Below are 14651 nucleotides of genomic sequence, written 5' to 3'. Positions count from 1 at the left end.
ACCCAAAGAAAGCCCACACAAGCAGAGGGAGATGGTGTCCTGATTGGGATTCAAAACTATGGGCCATAATGCTGCAAAGCAGGACCCCCCTCTGAAAATGTTGGTGAAGACAAAAATGTTTACCTCAATAAATATGAAATAAGTTTCTTTGTATTTAGTATATTTCAGGAGTTATTTTTTGAAAATTAGCTCCAAATGTTGTTATGGTTTACGACCTCAGTTTTAATCAGACCTTCACCTTCCTCTATTGTGTTCATGTGTATAAACAATGTGACTATAAAAACCTTTCAGTGTTGAGTCCCCCCTCCCCTCAAGTAATTTGAAGTCTAATTACAGTATTGTAGGGAGACTTGCATTTAATTGAATAACAAGTTCACAACAGGCTGTACAATGGATTTTCAGATAGCCAAGCCAAGTGTTACTGCAGTAATAACAAATTGAGATGATGTTGTCACTTACAAAACAAGTGAATGAACTGTTTGAGCAGTATTTCCATGCCCCCTGTTTTATATCAATAGGAGCCTGGGATTATGGAGAGAAATTCCCTCAACATGTTCTATTTTTTCCTGTTATGTTTTTTGAGGGTTTATATTGTTTATATTATTATGTATAATAAGAGTCATGCTAAAAACTACAAAATAAAGCACCATGTGACAACTGTATTGAATCCTGTTTTGAAAAGTGTAATGTTTTTTTTATTTTTTTATCATTACTTTATATGATCTTTGAATTATATACATTCCTTTTCAAACAAATGCAGCTATCCAAAGTTCAAGAGCAACCCATAGGCAACCGTTCAGATTTGACTTTGTTCATAATAAATAAAAAAAAAACAGATTTTAATTGGTTGCTGCAAGTACTTCAGCATGTACTTTCCACTTTGCATTTGTTTATTTAATGAATCTGTTTAAATGGGTGTTCTCATTTGTTCGTGATGCAAGGAGAAGAATGCTTTAAGTCTTTAGTTTAGATAAAGCATTTAAAGATTCAGCCTTTTTTTTGCACTATCTTGATTGATGCAAACCAGCAGCCATGAACAGTGCTGATTGTACATGCATTAGCTTTCTTATATTATGGTTGAACAGATAAAATAGGCTTCCTTCCTGATAGATGGCATCTCTGTTTAGCTTGTTGTAATTCCTTGTAATTACTCAAAAAACATTTGTCAAATGTACAAAGTATAGACACATTTGCATTAAAAGTATTTTTGCCTGTGTCAAAGAAATTACAGATTAATAACACTATTTTATTGATAAAGGAAATGTTCTTAAATAAAGTTACCCTAGAGAACTTTACAGTTGCATACATTGCCCAGCTAAGATTACTTTATTGCAATTTGGTTGATTTAATAAAGGCAATAATGCAGACTGCTTAAGCTTAATGTTATTGCCACTAGGGATCATGTACAGTATGCACAGACAATAAACAATATAATTGCATAAAAGAAAGCAGATTTATTCACATTGATTTTCTGAAGGCAAATAGGCTTGTTTTGAAAAGTAATTTGCACTTTGCAAAGAAGTTTGCCCCAGAACTTAGTAAATGAGGTGAAGCTCTGCTGACGTCCATCATCAAATTCAGTGCAAGCAAAAATGCTGTCTTTTCCTTGCAAGTGATTTTTTAATTTATTTGCAAAGTGAAACTTCCCCACGATTATAGTTCTGGGGAAAATTTTGTAAAACAAATCAAATACATCTGCTTTCTTATGTGTAATTATATTATTTAATATGTGCATCCATGATCCCTAGTATCTTTAACACAAAGCTTAAGCAGCCTGCATTAATTGGCATTATTGAGGTTTTGTGTCCATGACTTGACTATGGCCTTGTATCTACTTAGCTACGGTATGTCTTGATAGCTAATGTCCCGTACACACAATCCGAATATCGTAAGAAAAATGTCATCCGAGGAAGAATCGTACGATAATCTGATCATTGGTACAGAGCTTTTGAGAGCCGATCATGACAGTTCATCCGATATTATTTTATCGGACATGCACAAAAATTTTCCTTGTACGCTACCAGATCGTACGATTTTCGTTTAGTCAGAACAGTTGTCGTCCAAAAATACAATACAAATACATTACAACACATGACATCACTTTCGATTTTTTTTTTTGTCGTACATGAATTTTCGTGACTTTAATAACCTATTTAATTTCTACTTGCGACTATTAAGCGGAAAAAGTCATACGATATCTCGTACAATATTTGGATCGTCTGTACAAGACATAAGTAAGAGAAAAATAATGTTGTTAACAATATTGTTATTTTTGAATGGTCCATCCTCAAAACCAACATTGCTGGTTGTAAAGTAGGGTTGCAGACTGGTGCCTGAGAAACACAACAGATTTTTAGGATGGAGGGGCTCCCCCCTTTGCTACAAAGAAGATAGCTTATAGTTAACTTTTGTGGGATATCATATTTTACAAATGAAAACCTTTTCTAAACTTCAATTACAGAAGACAATTTGGGGTAAAAGCTACACTTTCTTGTAGTATATTTAGGGGGAAACTATCAAAAAATTAACAACCTTTTCATTTCTCACCCATTTTAGTGAAATCTGCAACATCATGCTCATTTATCATAGTATTTATTATATTATTTCATTTTAAAATGTGACCTTTGAACATTAAATTATATTTATTTTGTTTGTAAGCACTTGGTTAACTGTAGTTCATTGATATTTCATTGTCAATCCATCATACCCGACTATGTTTCTAATATACATTACATTGTTAAATTACCACTGTGTACCTGTTATAGTGTGTTGACTCATTTGCATAGTGTGATGTGTGTTTTGCTGCATGCTGTTGGAAATGCTTTTATTTAATTGTTCTGTTTCTTCTCACACAGTCTGGCAGCCAGATATGCAACTCAGACTAATCACAGTGGGATTGCAACATGTCAAAAAAAGACTACTAGGTCAGTCGACAACTCTAATTTATTGTGTGCTAGAGATACACAACTGAAGTCATGCTCACTAATTTCCTATTATGTAGATCTAACCAGACATTAAGCAATCCATAATGATTACCCAAATATATTTATACCAACAAATTGAGCTGCCAGACAGCCTCTTGCAAGATAATAGTGTTTTGCAAAGTGTGGCGAACAGTATTCTTAACAGACTCTATAAAGGCCTTTATAGAATATCATCCAATAGAGTACTTTCACTGTATTTTAAGCAAAAATGGGAAAAAAGTTGATTGTAATTAATATACTCTTAAAACATTTTTTTTAGTTGCAGTGTCCATATATTTTTATCCACTGGTGTTTAATTATTAGACGCCTGAAATATAAGAGCAGTCAGATGTTCCATGGTTATTCATTAAGTTGGTTGTCTAGAGATCCATCAGCTAACAATTAAAACGGTTAGATTCAAGATGTAAATGAAATATTTAAAGATACTTATCTGGGTCATCTGAGACCAATCCTTCTGGCAGGGAGTGACTGAACTGAAAACTTGCTTTGCCATGATGATTACCAAATCTGACAGATATTGGTGGTCTAGGGGTCTGCAGGTGGCAAAAGAAACTGTTGTTTGGGAGGTGTATACACTATTGACAGTCTACAAATGTTTGCATTTTCCACTCTAAACTATATTTGTAGAGATTGTTATGTGGAAAAAGAAACTAGTAACAACCCAATGCAAACATTTTCTATTAACAGAAAATAAACACAGGGAACCTAAAAGCCGCTTAAAATAAACCTTCCAGAGATAAAGAGGTTGCTTATTGCTTTTTATTGTTAACTTCCTTCTGTAGTTCCCTAGCTATTATGAATCTTTTTGCTGGTCATACAGTGGTAGTTTTTTTTTCCGTTCAGTCTGCGGGCTTATTCCGCCATTCATGCTATTGGGTTAGGACAAAAGAATCTCCCCCAGTGCCTATTGTATTTTGAAAACGAGCCCCGCCGCTTGTCAAAGTACCCATATAGCTGTTACAGCAGATTGAATGCAGCTGCTTTTCACCCAACAATTTCCTGCTCAACTCCTTTGATTCTTTAATTAAAGGATGTCTGGCGAGAGGTAGCTGACAGGACCACCCATTGAAAGAATTTTGCACAGTTTACGGCCAGCTAGTTTTAACCCGGAACAAGTATATAGATCAGAAAAGTCAGCCACTCTTTTCTGTCAAATTTTTCCAGATCAGCAAAATAAAGCGTATTGATTCAAGAGGGTCAGCAATATAACCAAGCAACTAGATTTTGAAAATGCATTCCTTGTTTCTCACCAGAAAGGTTTCCTCTAAGCAGGACAGGTCATGATTATGATAAACACCTGCAAGCCTGAAAGAGTGAGTGAAGATATGTGCTTTCCACTGGCTTAAAATTTTGTGATCATACCATTCATGACTTTGTCATTTTTAAACTAGAAAGAAGACTACTTGCATTTCATTTCTCTTAATTTTTACTCTGTGTTGTATTAAATTTGCTGACCTAACCATTACAACTTTATTTTAATAATCACGTTAGGCTAGTTCCTTTGTGAGCAGTATAGCTTCACTCATCCATTAAGCTATTTCATGCTTCATTTCTCAGTCATCAATTTCAAATGCTATTAAATATTTTGATAAATTTTGCCTTTGTTTTTTGACAATATTAAAAGTCAAGTTCCCAGAGGCAATGACATGATTTGGGCTTATTTTAATGTATGATCAATATACACCACAAACCTCCTTTCTATTAACTATTCAGTCACCACTGGATTTGTCTATTTCTTTTGATTTGAACAATTTGTGTTGCTTTCATTTATTTTACAGTAAGGGTTTTTGATTTCCCATGCACATTATTATTATTATTATTATTTAGGATTTATATAGCACGACAGTTTACGCAGAACTTTATAACATGAGGGTAGACAGTCCAACTACAATACATTTTAGAACAGTAGGGATCAGAGATGCAAGAGGTAATAACTGGGGGGGGGGTGCTGATGGACAAAATAAATGTTAAGTTGTTAGGTTAGCTTTACGTTTAAATGTTAGTACCCAGTTATATTATGTACATTTAGGAAAGAATCCAGCCCTTTTTTAAAGCAATCTACTGAGCTTGCCAGAACCACCATTGGTGGAGGAAGTCAATTCCACATTTTCACAGCTCTTACTGTGAAGAAATCTTTCTGTTTTTGGAGATGACATCTTTTTTCCTCTAGACCTAAAGAGTGCTACTGCTGACCTAACAACACCAAGTTCACTATATAGACCACTTATGTATTTGTACATGTTGATAATTTCCACCCTTAATCTCCTCTTCTTAAGAGAGAATCAATTCAGTTTCTCTAATCTTTCCCTATAGCTGAGCTCCACCATTCCTCTTATCAGTTTGGTTGCCCTTCTCTGCACTTTCTCCAGTTCCCCGATATCCTTTTTGAGAACTGCATATTCCAGTTGAGTTCTTACTAATGATTTGAACAGGGGCAAAATATCGCTCTCTCTGGAGTCCATACCTCTCTTAATACAAGAAAGGACTTTGCTCGCTTTGGAAACTGCAGCTTGGCACTGCATGCTATTATTGAGCTCATGATCTACCAAAAAAAAAACAAAAAAACAGATCCTTCTCCACTACGGATTCCCCCAGTTGCACTCCCCCTAGTATTATGATGCATGCATATTCTTAGCCCTCAAGTGCATAACTTTTCATTTAACAACATTAAACCTCATTTGCCACTTAGTTGCCCAATTAGACAGAGCATTGAGGTCAGCTTGTAAATTGGACACATCCTGTAGGGGCGTTAATCCACTGCATAGCTTGGTGTCATCTGCAAAAACAGAAATTGTACTTTTAATCCCAGACCCTATATTATTTATTAAGTTATTAAAAAGTAAGAGTTCCAACAATGAACCTTGGGGTTACACCACTAATAACCTTAGACCATTTAGAGTAAGAATCATTAACCACTACTCTCTGAATTCGTTTTTTTAGGCAGTTTTCTATCCATTTACAAATTGATCTTTCCAAGCCTGTAGACTTTACCTTACACATTAGTCATGTGTGGGGAACTGTGTCAAACGCCTTTACAAAATCCAAGTATACCACATCCTCAGGCACCACCATGTTTCACTGTGGGGATGGTGTTCTTTGGGTGATGTGATTTGTTGGGTTTGCGCCAGACATAGCGTTTTCTTTGATGGCCAAAAAGTTCAATTTTAGTCTCATCAGACCAGAGCACCTTCCTCCATACATTTTGGGAGTCCCACATGCCTTTTCACAAACTGAAAATGTACCATTTAGTTTTTTGCTGAAAGTAATGGCTTTCTTCTGGCGACTCTGTCATAAAGCCCAACTCTATGGAGCGTATGGTTTATTGTTGTCCTATATACAGATACTCCAGTCTCTGCTGTGGAACTCTACAGCTCCTCCAGAGTTACCTTGGATCTCTGTGCTGCCTCTCTGGCTAATGCCCTCCTTGCCCGGTCTGTGAGTTTTGGTGTGTGGCCGTCTTTTGGCAGGTTTGCTGTTGTGCCATTTTCTGTCCATTTGGTTATGATAGATTTTATGGTGCTCCTAGGGATCATCAAAGATTTTGATATTTTTTTATAACCTAACCCTGACTTTTACTTCTCGACAACATTATCCCTTACTTGTTTGGAGAGTTCCTTGGTCTTCATGGCAGCGTGTGGTTAGCGGTGCCTCTTGCTTAGGTGTTGCAGCCTCTGGGGCCTATCAAAAACGTGTGTATATGTAATGACAGATCATGTGACACTTAGATTGCACACAGGTGGACATCATTTCATTAATTATGCGACTTCTGAAGGTAATTGGTCGCACCAGAGCTTTTTATGGGCTTCATAACAAAGGGGGTAAATACATACGCACATGCCAATTATCATTTTTTTATTTCTGAAAAATAGTTTTATGTATATATGTTTCTAATTTTACTTCACCAACTTAGACTATTGTGTTCTGATCCATCACATATAATTTGGATTAAAAAAACATTGAACTAAAGGCTGTAATGTAACGAATACTTTTGCAAGGCACTGTAAACGGAAATCTCACAAATTTTGAAGAGATACTCTCTTGCATCCTGTTTCCTCTGGACAGAATGTAAATGTAACCACCTTTTCTGCCACCTTTAAATTTATACGGAAAACATCTATAAATTGCATTCTTTAACCATATGTCTACATACAAATTGATGTTGACCTGGGTTTCACCCTGTGATATTCACCAGTTCTTTTGTTACTCAGTCTTTTAATCTCACCAGATTATGATTAGTTGGTATTGGGTTGCATGTTATTATTTGTCACAGAATGACAAAGCAGTGGTTTGCTAAATTCAGAGGAACATAACATTACACGGAACATTTTGGTTACTGTATCTAACATTCAATGCTATTAATCACAAAGATGTATCCGTTCCAAAAAAACTAAGAACAATCAGAGATGGAATCTATAAAGGAAAGCTGAAAGCATTTTTTTTTTCTTTGGAGTAATAACAATCTGTTTATTTTGCTTAAAAAAAATTGTAGGAACTTGACGTGTGGTCTAAGACTGGGTTCACACATGTGCAGTGCGAATTGAAGCTCTGTCTTCACAGCCAATTGACAAAGTAATTTTTCAGAGTTTCAGGTCAGTTTTTGTTTAGGATCCAGTCAGGTTTGCATCAGAATCAGGTCAGGCTTTTATACTGTTCACAACTGAATGACATGTATGATTCTGAAGCGTTCACATAGAAGTCAATGGGCCTGAATTTGTACCGAAGCCGGATCGCACTGCTCAGAAAACTGACAGAACTCTTTTTAAATTTGCATTGAATCTGTACTCCGGCTACACTGGACAAATGTGAACAGACACAATAGAAAGCGATGTTCTTTCACATGCTATGTGAATTGGATGCGGTTCACCCAAAAAAACAGTGTAGTGTAATAAACACATGAGAGGGTTTTTGCCCAGGCCTTTATTAAAAATGACCAATGTCCCCCATGGTAGCTCTATCAATCACAATGTTTTCCGCCGCCACTGACCCGCTAAAAAAAAAAAACACTCCTCCAATGCTGGCTTCTGCCATTCGATTAGTTCCAGCTTCTGACGGTTCATATATAACTTTGGGACGTGGCCATCTTGTGATGTCATCCACCAGACCCCACTGCCTTCTGACACTGCAGACCCATCATGCCTGGGGAAGTGATGTCACAAGGGTCTCTGATTGACGTCACCTGATGGTCACGCTCCATAGTCATATAAGAACTGTCAGACATCAGAGCTGACAGAATGGAGAGAGCCAGCATTTGAGGAGGAGAGTTTCTTATTTCAGCGGGTTAGCAACGGTGGCAATGGAAGAAATTGATTGAGGTTGGAGCTACCATGGGAGACCTTAGTAATTTTTAATAAAAGACTTGTCAAAAGCTGTCTCATGTTTTTGTAACACTACACAGTTTTTTTTGGGTGAATGGGTATTTGGGGGATTTCACATGGGGGGGATCTGGGGGCCACCTTGTTAAAGGGGGCTATCAGATTCTAATAAGCCCCCTGCCCTCAGACCCCCAAAACCACAGCCCAGTGTTGTGGGGAAGAGGCCCTTGTCCCATCAACATGGGGACAAGGTGCTTTGACATGGGGAGGCAAACCCCCCCTGCCCCAAAGCACCCACCCCCAATGTTGAGGGCATGTGGCCTGGTATGGTTCAGGAGAGGGGACGCTTGCTCATCCCCCCTTCAAGATGCCGGGTTGCATGCTCGGATAAGGGTCTGGTATGGATCTTGGGGGGGGGGGGGACCCCTGCCCCATTTTTTTTCAAATACATTTTGCATTGCTAACATTGGGGTTGATTTACTGAAGGCAAATACACTGACACTATTGCTCCCCCCTCCTTCCTCAAGAGGCTTTCTCCACACCAGGGAGAAAGCCTCGCATTACGGTGTGTAGGAAGTGAGGATTTCTCAGAAGAAATAAGGACATTTAAAAGCAAAATCGAAGGATGAGGTGAGTGAAGGAGGACTGCACTAAGGTAAAGGAAGCTATCTAGGGAATTTTTTTTTTACCTTTACAACCCCTTTAAGACAGCCCTCATAGGGAACTATTGATTTGTACATATCATGCAGCTTGTGCTCTCAAAGTTGGAGCGATTCTCGCATCAATGTGAACCGTGCCTAAATCAACCCCCCATTGCAGCCATAACCTCAGATAGGGTATCAATCACACAGCACACTGATCTGTCATTTATGACTGCCATCATTACCAAGTTGGGGACTAGATGGAGTACTTTCTGTAGCTTGTCCACCTACCCCATGATTTTTTCATTTTGAAGGCCAGTATATTTGAGGCATAGTCCTCTTTCAGCTACAATTCCTGGCAAAATGACCAAGCATGGCCAGTACACCAACAGCTCCAATGCTGTGGCTTCTCTGAAGGGAAATATTCTCATGCAGTGACTGGATGACTTCCTGTCTACTGACCGTCAGGGACTCTTTCAGTTCTTTATTAGCCTTCTCAAACACAGAATTGTCTCATATCCCATTGCCACTGTCACCCAAGTTCCTGTTTTATAGCCTTTTGGAGAATTGCAGCACATTTCACTACATTTTCGGTCCCCATTTGTGACAGGCCAGTCCCAACCAGAAACCAATTGATCATATATAACTTAATAAGGCTTGGCTAAGATTACACAGATGGGGCCATCTTTTATTTCCAAGCAGTTCAATAACTCCAGCATGGTCACTGCTAGGGATGAGCCGAACACCCCCCATTCAGTTCACACCAGAACCTTCGAACGGACCGAACGTTCGCGCAAACATTTAGAACCCTATTGACGTCTATGGGACTCGAACGTTCGAATTCAAAAGTTCTCATTTTAAAGCCTAATATGCAAGTTATTGTCGTAGAACGTCTTTGAGAACCCGGGTCTTGCCCCAGGGAACATGTATCAATGGAAAAAAAGTTTTAAAAACGGTAGTTTTTTTCAGGACTTCTGAAAAAACAACCGTTTTTAAAAAAAAATTTCCATTGATACATGTTCCCTCGGGCAAGACCCGGGTTCTCAAAGACGTTTTCACAGGCATACTATAGACACCCAGCAGGTACAATATTTAAAGGAATTTTTCATTTTTTTGTTTTATTTAAGCATCATTAAAATCACTGCTCCTGCATCAAAATGAAAAATTCCTTTAAATATTGTACCTGCTCCGAGTCTATAGTATGCCTGTGATAACGTCTTTAAATAGGAACAATCACCTGCCTGCCAGTAAATTAGGAAGAACTGATCTAGCTAAACTATACAGTGTATAAATATATGTACAACACCTGGGATGTATATATATCCTCTACACACTGTAACATTAACTGACTAGCCTGCCTGCCTGCCTGCCTGCTCTATCTACCTGCAAAAAATGACACTCTCTCTGTCTCTCTCTGTTAACTGCCGCAACACACTGCACAAGGCCGCCATGCAGGCGTCCTTTTATAGTGTGGGGCGTGTACTAAACCACCCTGGCTTTGGCCAATTATGGCTCTCTGTTTTTTGCGAGCTGTGATTGGCCAAGCATGCGGGTCATAGTGCATGCTTGGCCAATAATCAGCCAGCGATGCCGCAGTGAATTATGGTCTGTGAAACGTAACTCGAATTTGGCGTGAACGACCCGTTTTGTTCGGATTTCGACGAACGATCGAACATACGATGTTCGAGTCGAACATGAGTTCGACTCGAATACGAACCCTGCCCTCTTGTTGATTTTTCATAAAGATTTTATCGCCATGGAGGTAGTTCCATATTGCAGAATTTACAAGCTGACCACTATGGCTGCTGTGATGTCTCTCTCCCTGGTAGATTTAACACCACCTGGCAGCCCCCCCTCCCTCCAAGTAATTCATGGATAAATCAGGAAGTTGTGCCACTGGAATTTGAAATCGGCATACTGAACTTTCTGGCCATTCTGTCAAATGCACCAGAGGAATATTTGTGCCATTGATGTTGGGGAGAGGGGGGGCACAGGCTTCCCAAAAGTGGCCACCTTGAGTCAATGTAAAAGACAAGTCAGTTCTCTGTAAGGGTCTCCTATTTCCAAAGTTAAGCAATGATCATGTGATTGCTATGTTTACTTCTGGCATCAGTGATTGAGTGATTTGTGGTTTTCCAGCTTACTCCCCACTCTGATGCCTAGTACACATGACCGTTTTTCCGTCGGATAAAAAAAACAACGGTTTTCCCGACAGGATTCCTCTCAGCCTGCCTTGCATACACACGCTCAGACAAAAGTCCCCCCGTCCAAAGCGCGGTAACGCACAACACGTACGACACCACTATAAAGGGGTAGTTCCATTCCAAGGGCACCACCCTTTGGGCTGCTTTTGCTGATCCTCGTGTTAGTAAACGTTTGGTGAGAGACGATTTGCGCTTTTCAGTCTTCATGCTTTTCAGTCCGTTACAACGTGACAAATGTGATATCTCCATTACGAACGCTAATTTTACCAGAAAGAGCACTCCCGTCTCATACTTGATTCTGAGCATGCGTGTTTTTTTTGCCCAATCGGAAAACCATACAGACAAGCGGATTTCCCGCCAGGATTTTTTCCTGGCGGGAAAAATGAGATCCTGCTCTCTTTTTTTGTCTAGCAGTTTTCCCGTCGGAAAAACTGCCATGGAGCATACACACGACCGGGATTCTCGAAGAAAAGTTGGAAAATCTGATCGTGTGTACGGGGCATGTCACCCATTTTTGTGGTGAATCAACTCCTCAGATGCAGCAGCTGCTACCAGCACACAACCACTTTACAGCTTACTCCATGATGTTGTCATTATATCTAGAATAAGTATGATCTGAAACATACTACAACATATAAGTAGAACTTGGTTATTGCAGAACCTTTTATTGTTGCATGGTGGGAACAATTTTCCAATTGTTGTTCTTAATGAGTTCAGATCTATCTGTGTGTGGTCATTTTTAACTTATGCTTTATATACGGGTTAGGCATTTTATAAATGAAAAACCGCCTCCGCCAGGTATTTTTTTTTTAATTGAACTTTTATGTTCAAATATATTCCAAGCCTAATATCTGGATCAAAATAAAGCAGTTAGAATTTCCTAATATGCTTTTATTAAACACCTGTATACACCTATATACAACCTTGAGTTTGATGTCTTACACTGAACATATTAATGTTAAAAGTGAAACCGTCTTGGTTTATTATTAACTGTAACAGTGACCCCATTCATTTGCACAATTGATTGAAGCAGATGTGAATGCGTACCAACAGTCAATCATTAAGTCTACCACTGACCAGCCAAACAGAGGGACAGTTATACAAGGCTGCTTATCCTATATTTAACAGGTAAAACATAAACATATGTTAGTTGCTTTGCTTTAAACAATAGTATGGTTTAGTTGTTAAACTTGTATGGGAACATCATTTTCCCCTCTGTTTTTTTTGACACATGTAATTGTGGTTACTTAATGAGATGGTTGAATTCTCTCTCTGGCCATTTGTGCATACATGGGACCCTGTTTGAAGGATTTCCTATACTGTATCTTACCATAAAATAAGTAGTCATGACAGCACTAATAATAAGATGCAACTGCTCTATTTAGTGGTATTTTTCTGGCCAAGGTAACAGTGGGAGGCAAATACCCTAACCCTTGCAGTATTTCTTTCATAGCATATACTGTATGTAAGGAGCCAGTGAGCAACTGGATAGATCCCAAAACTGATAGTGTGTGTGTGCGTTTGTGATTTTTTTTTTTGATCATCTGATTTTAGTATTGTTTCTTTTGTTTTTCACAATGATTTCAGTGTGTATTTATCACAAAAATATATTTCCATTTTGTCTTTGTGGTAATTGATTTGACCAATTACACATTGGAAATAATCAGATCAGCATTAAAAGTTCTATGCTGTTACATTGTACTGCTTTTATTCATAATTTGTTCCTAGTTAAAGATTTACTTTTCCATTACAGCAGAGCTTTCCCACAGTGTTTTGGCAAGTGATGATGTCATTGATCTAACAACTCTTTAATTTATGGTCTGTTCTAAAGTGTTGGTGTAGGTCAAGGCCAGTGTGGGGAACAGAAGTCTTGTGGCTGGAGATGATGTTTATTTTTGGCTTGCATTCCCTGAAGAAAGGGGATGCTTAGATAATACTTTGCTTTGGGGAAAGGTAGCTCAGCTGCTCACATTTGATCCATGGCACAAATTACATAAGCTGCAGTGCTGTCATTTCATGTAGCTTTCCAAAACAGTACGTGTCTCTGATTACATCTGCATTTAAACTGCTGAGCTCTTAGTATTAAAGATTGCAGTATAGAAATTGTATCTGTGTATCAGTATTTGAAACAGATTTAGTGGCCAAATTAAATTTACTTATATTATGTATATGTGTGTGTATATATATATATATATATATATATATATATACATGTTCTGTTGCTACGAGAGCAAAGCAGTGTATGCTAGTATTTTTAAATACGCTATCTGCCCTTATGCTCTTTATGTCTTTTATTACAATATTCTATCTTGACTTACATCAATGTGACATAAACATATTTAACCACTTCCTTACCAAGTTATAGTAATATGACGTCGGCAGGAACCCTCTCTCCCTCCGGGTGGATGTCATATGATGTCCTGAGCTTCTCAGGCCGCTAGGGGGCGCGCACGTGCCACATCGCCTGGGACCTGGTGCGCGTGCCCAGCGGCCGCAATGTCAGTTATAGCTGGGGCAGTGGGCATTTGTTTGTGCTGTTGGAATACTGGTGAGGGGACACACTGGACACCTTTGCTACCATTCTGCTATGTGCTGGGTGTCCGGTGCGCCCCTCCCCTGGGCTCCTTCCAGGCTCACCTGCCATTTGCCGATCTATTATAATGCATGTGCTTCTATGGAGGCTCTCACAAATGTATAGAGTTTGGACTACGCATAATAATGGGGTGCCTTGTGCATATGTGTGCAAACTAAACCCCTGTTTTTAACGCAAACTGTTAGACAGGTTAAGTTGGTTGGTTGCTGGCTGGCTGACAAGTTGAGCTGGGAATTTTCTTTTGTTTTGTTTTATATGCATTGCTCCTTGCCGGTAAGGCCAGTTATAGGTGGGGGCAGTGGCCATTTGTTTGTACTGTGGACAATATCTGGTTATCCATGAAAAATATGGATGAAAATGTTGAAGAAAAGGTACATTACAAGTTTATAATTATATTTGCACCTAATTAATCTCCAGCTGCATTTTATTTCATTATCCCATTAGATTTTAATAAGCAAGTGTTAAGCCCTGCACAGGAACTTCTCTGTAAAGAGTAAAATTGAATGCAATACTGTTAATGCCATGAGACATTTGGCATCTGTACCCTGTTCAGTCTGTTTTGTTGGGCAATAACAATATTTTTGTGTTTCACTGTAGACTTCCAGGACCTTCCAGGGTGCCAGCTGCAGGCAGCAGTACCAAGGTTCAGGGAACAGCTAATATAAATCGAAGAAGTCAGAGCTTTAACAGCATTGACAAAAATAAACCACCTCATTATGCAAATGGCAATGAAAAAGGTAAGTGTGATAATCGACTAAGCAATTAAATAATTAAGTACAGTATAACGATGATTGTGTTACTTTTATAGGTGTGCGTGTTTTTACTGTATATTGGCCTTTTAATTCTTTTTTAGTGTTGCTTTAAGGTTTTCTAAGAAATCACTGCTTTTCAAGTCAGTTTGTGTTTCTATGCTTTTC

At 38.6% G+C, this 14651-nt stretch overlaps 1 protein-coding gene across 15 annotated transcripts in view; it reads left to right on the top strand.

Moving 5' to 3' along the window:
• Positions 1-14651, top strand: part of NAV3 (neuron navigator 3) — a 789636-nt gene that overhangs the window by 555582 nt on the left and 219403 nt on the right. For 13 of the 15 annotated variants that reach the window (XM_040343949.1, XM_040343951.1, XM_040343950.1 and 10 more), the window contains 2 exons: positions 2856-2924; positions 14332-14471. In XM_040343949.1, the coding sequence (XP_040199883.1) occupies positions 2856-2924; positions 14332-14471 (209 nt within the window). Of the gene's footprint in view, positions 1-2855; positions 2925-11806; positions 12270-14331; positions 14472-14651 lie in introns of those variants that run through there. The other 2 variants (XM_040343954.1, XM_040343946.1) reach the window with 2 other exon arrangements.

This window comes from Rana temporaria, chromosome 3 (assembly GCF_905171775.1).
Source record: "Rana temporaria chromosome 3, aRanTem1.1, whole genome shotgun sequence".
Classification (NCBI taxonomy): domain Eukaryota; kingdom Metazoa; phylum Chordata; class Amphibia; order Anura; family Ranidae; genus Rana; species Rana temporaria.
This window is presented reverse-complemented; position numbering and strand designations above follow the sequence as displayed.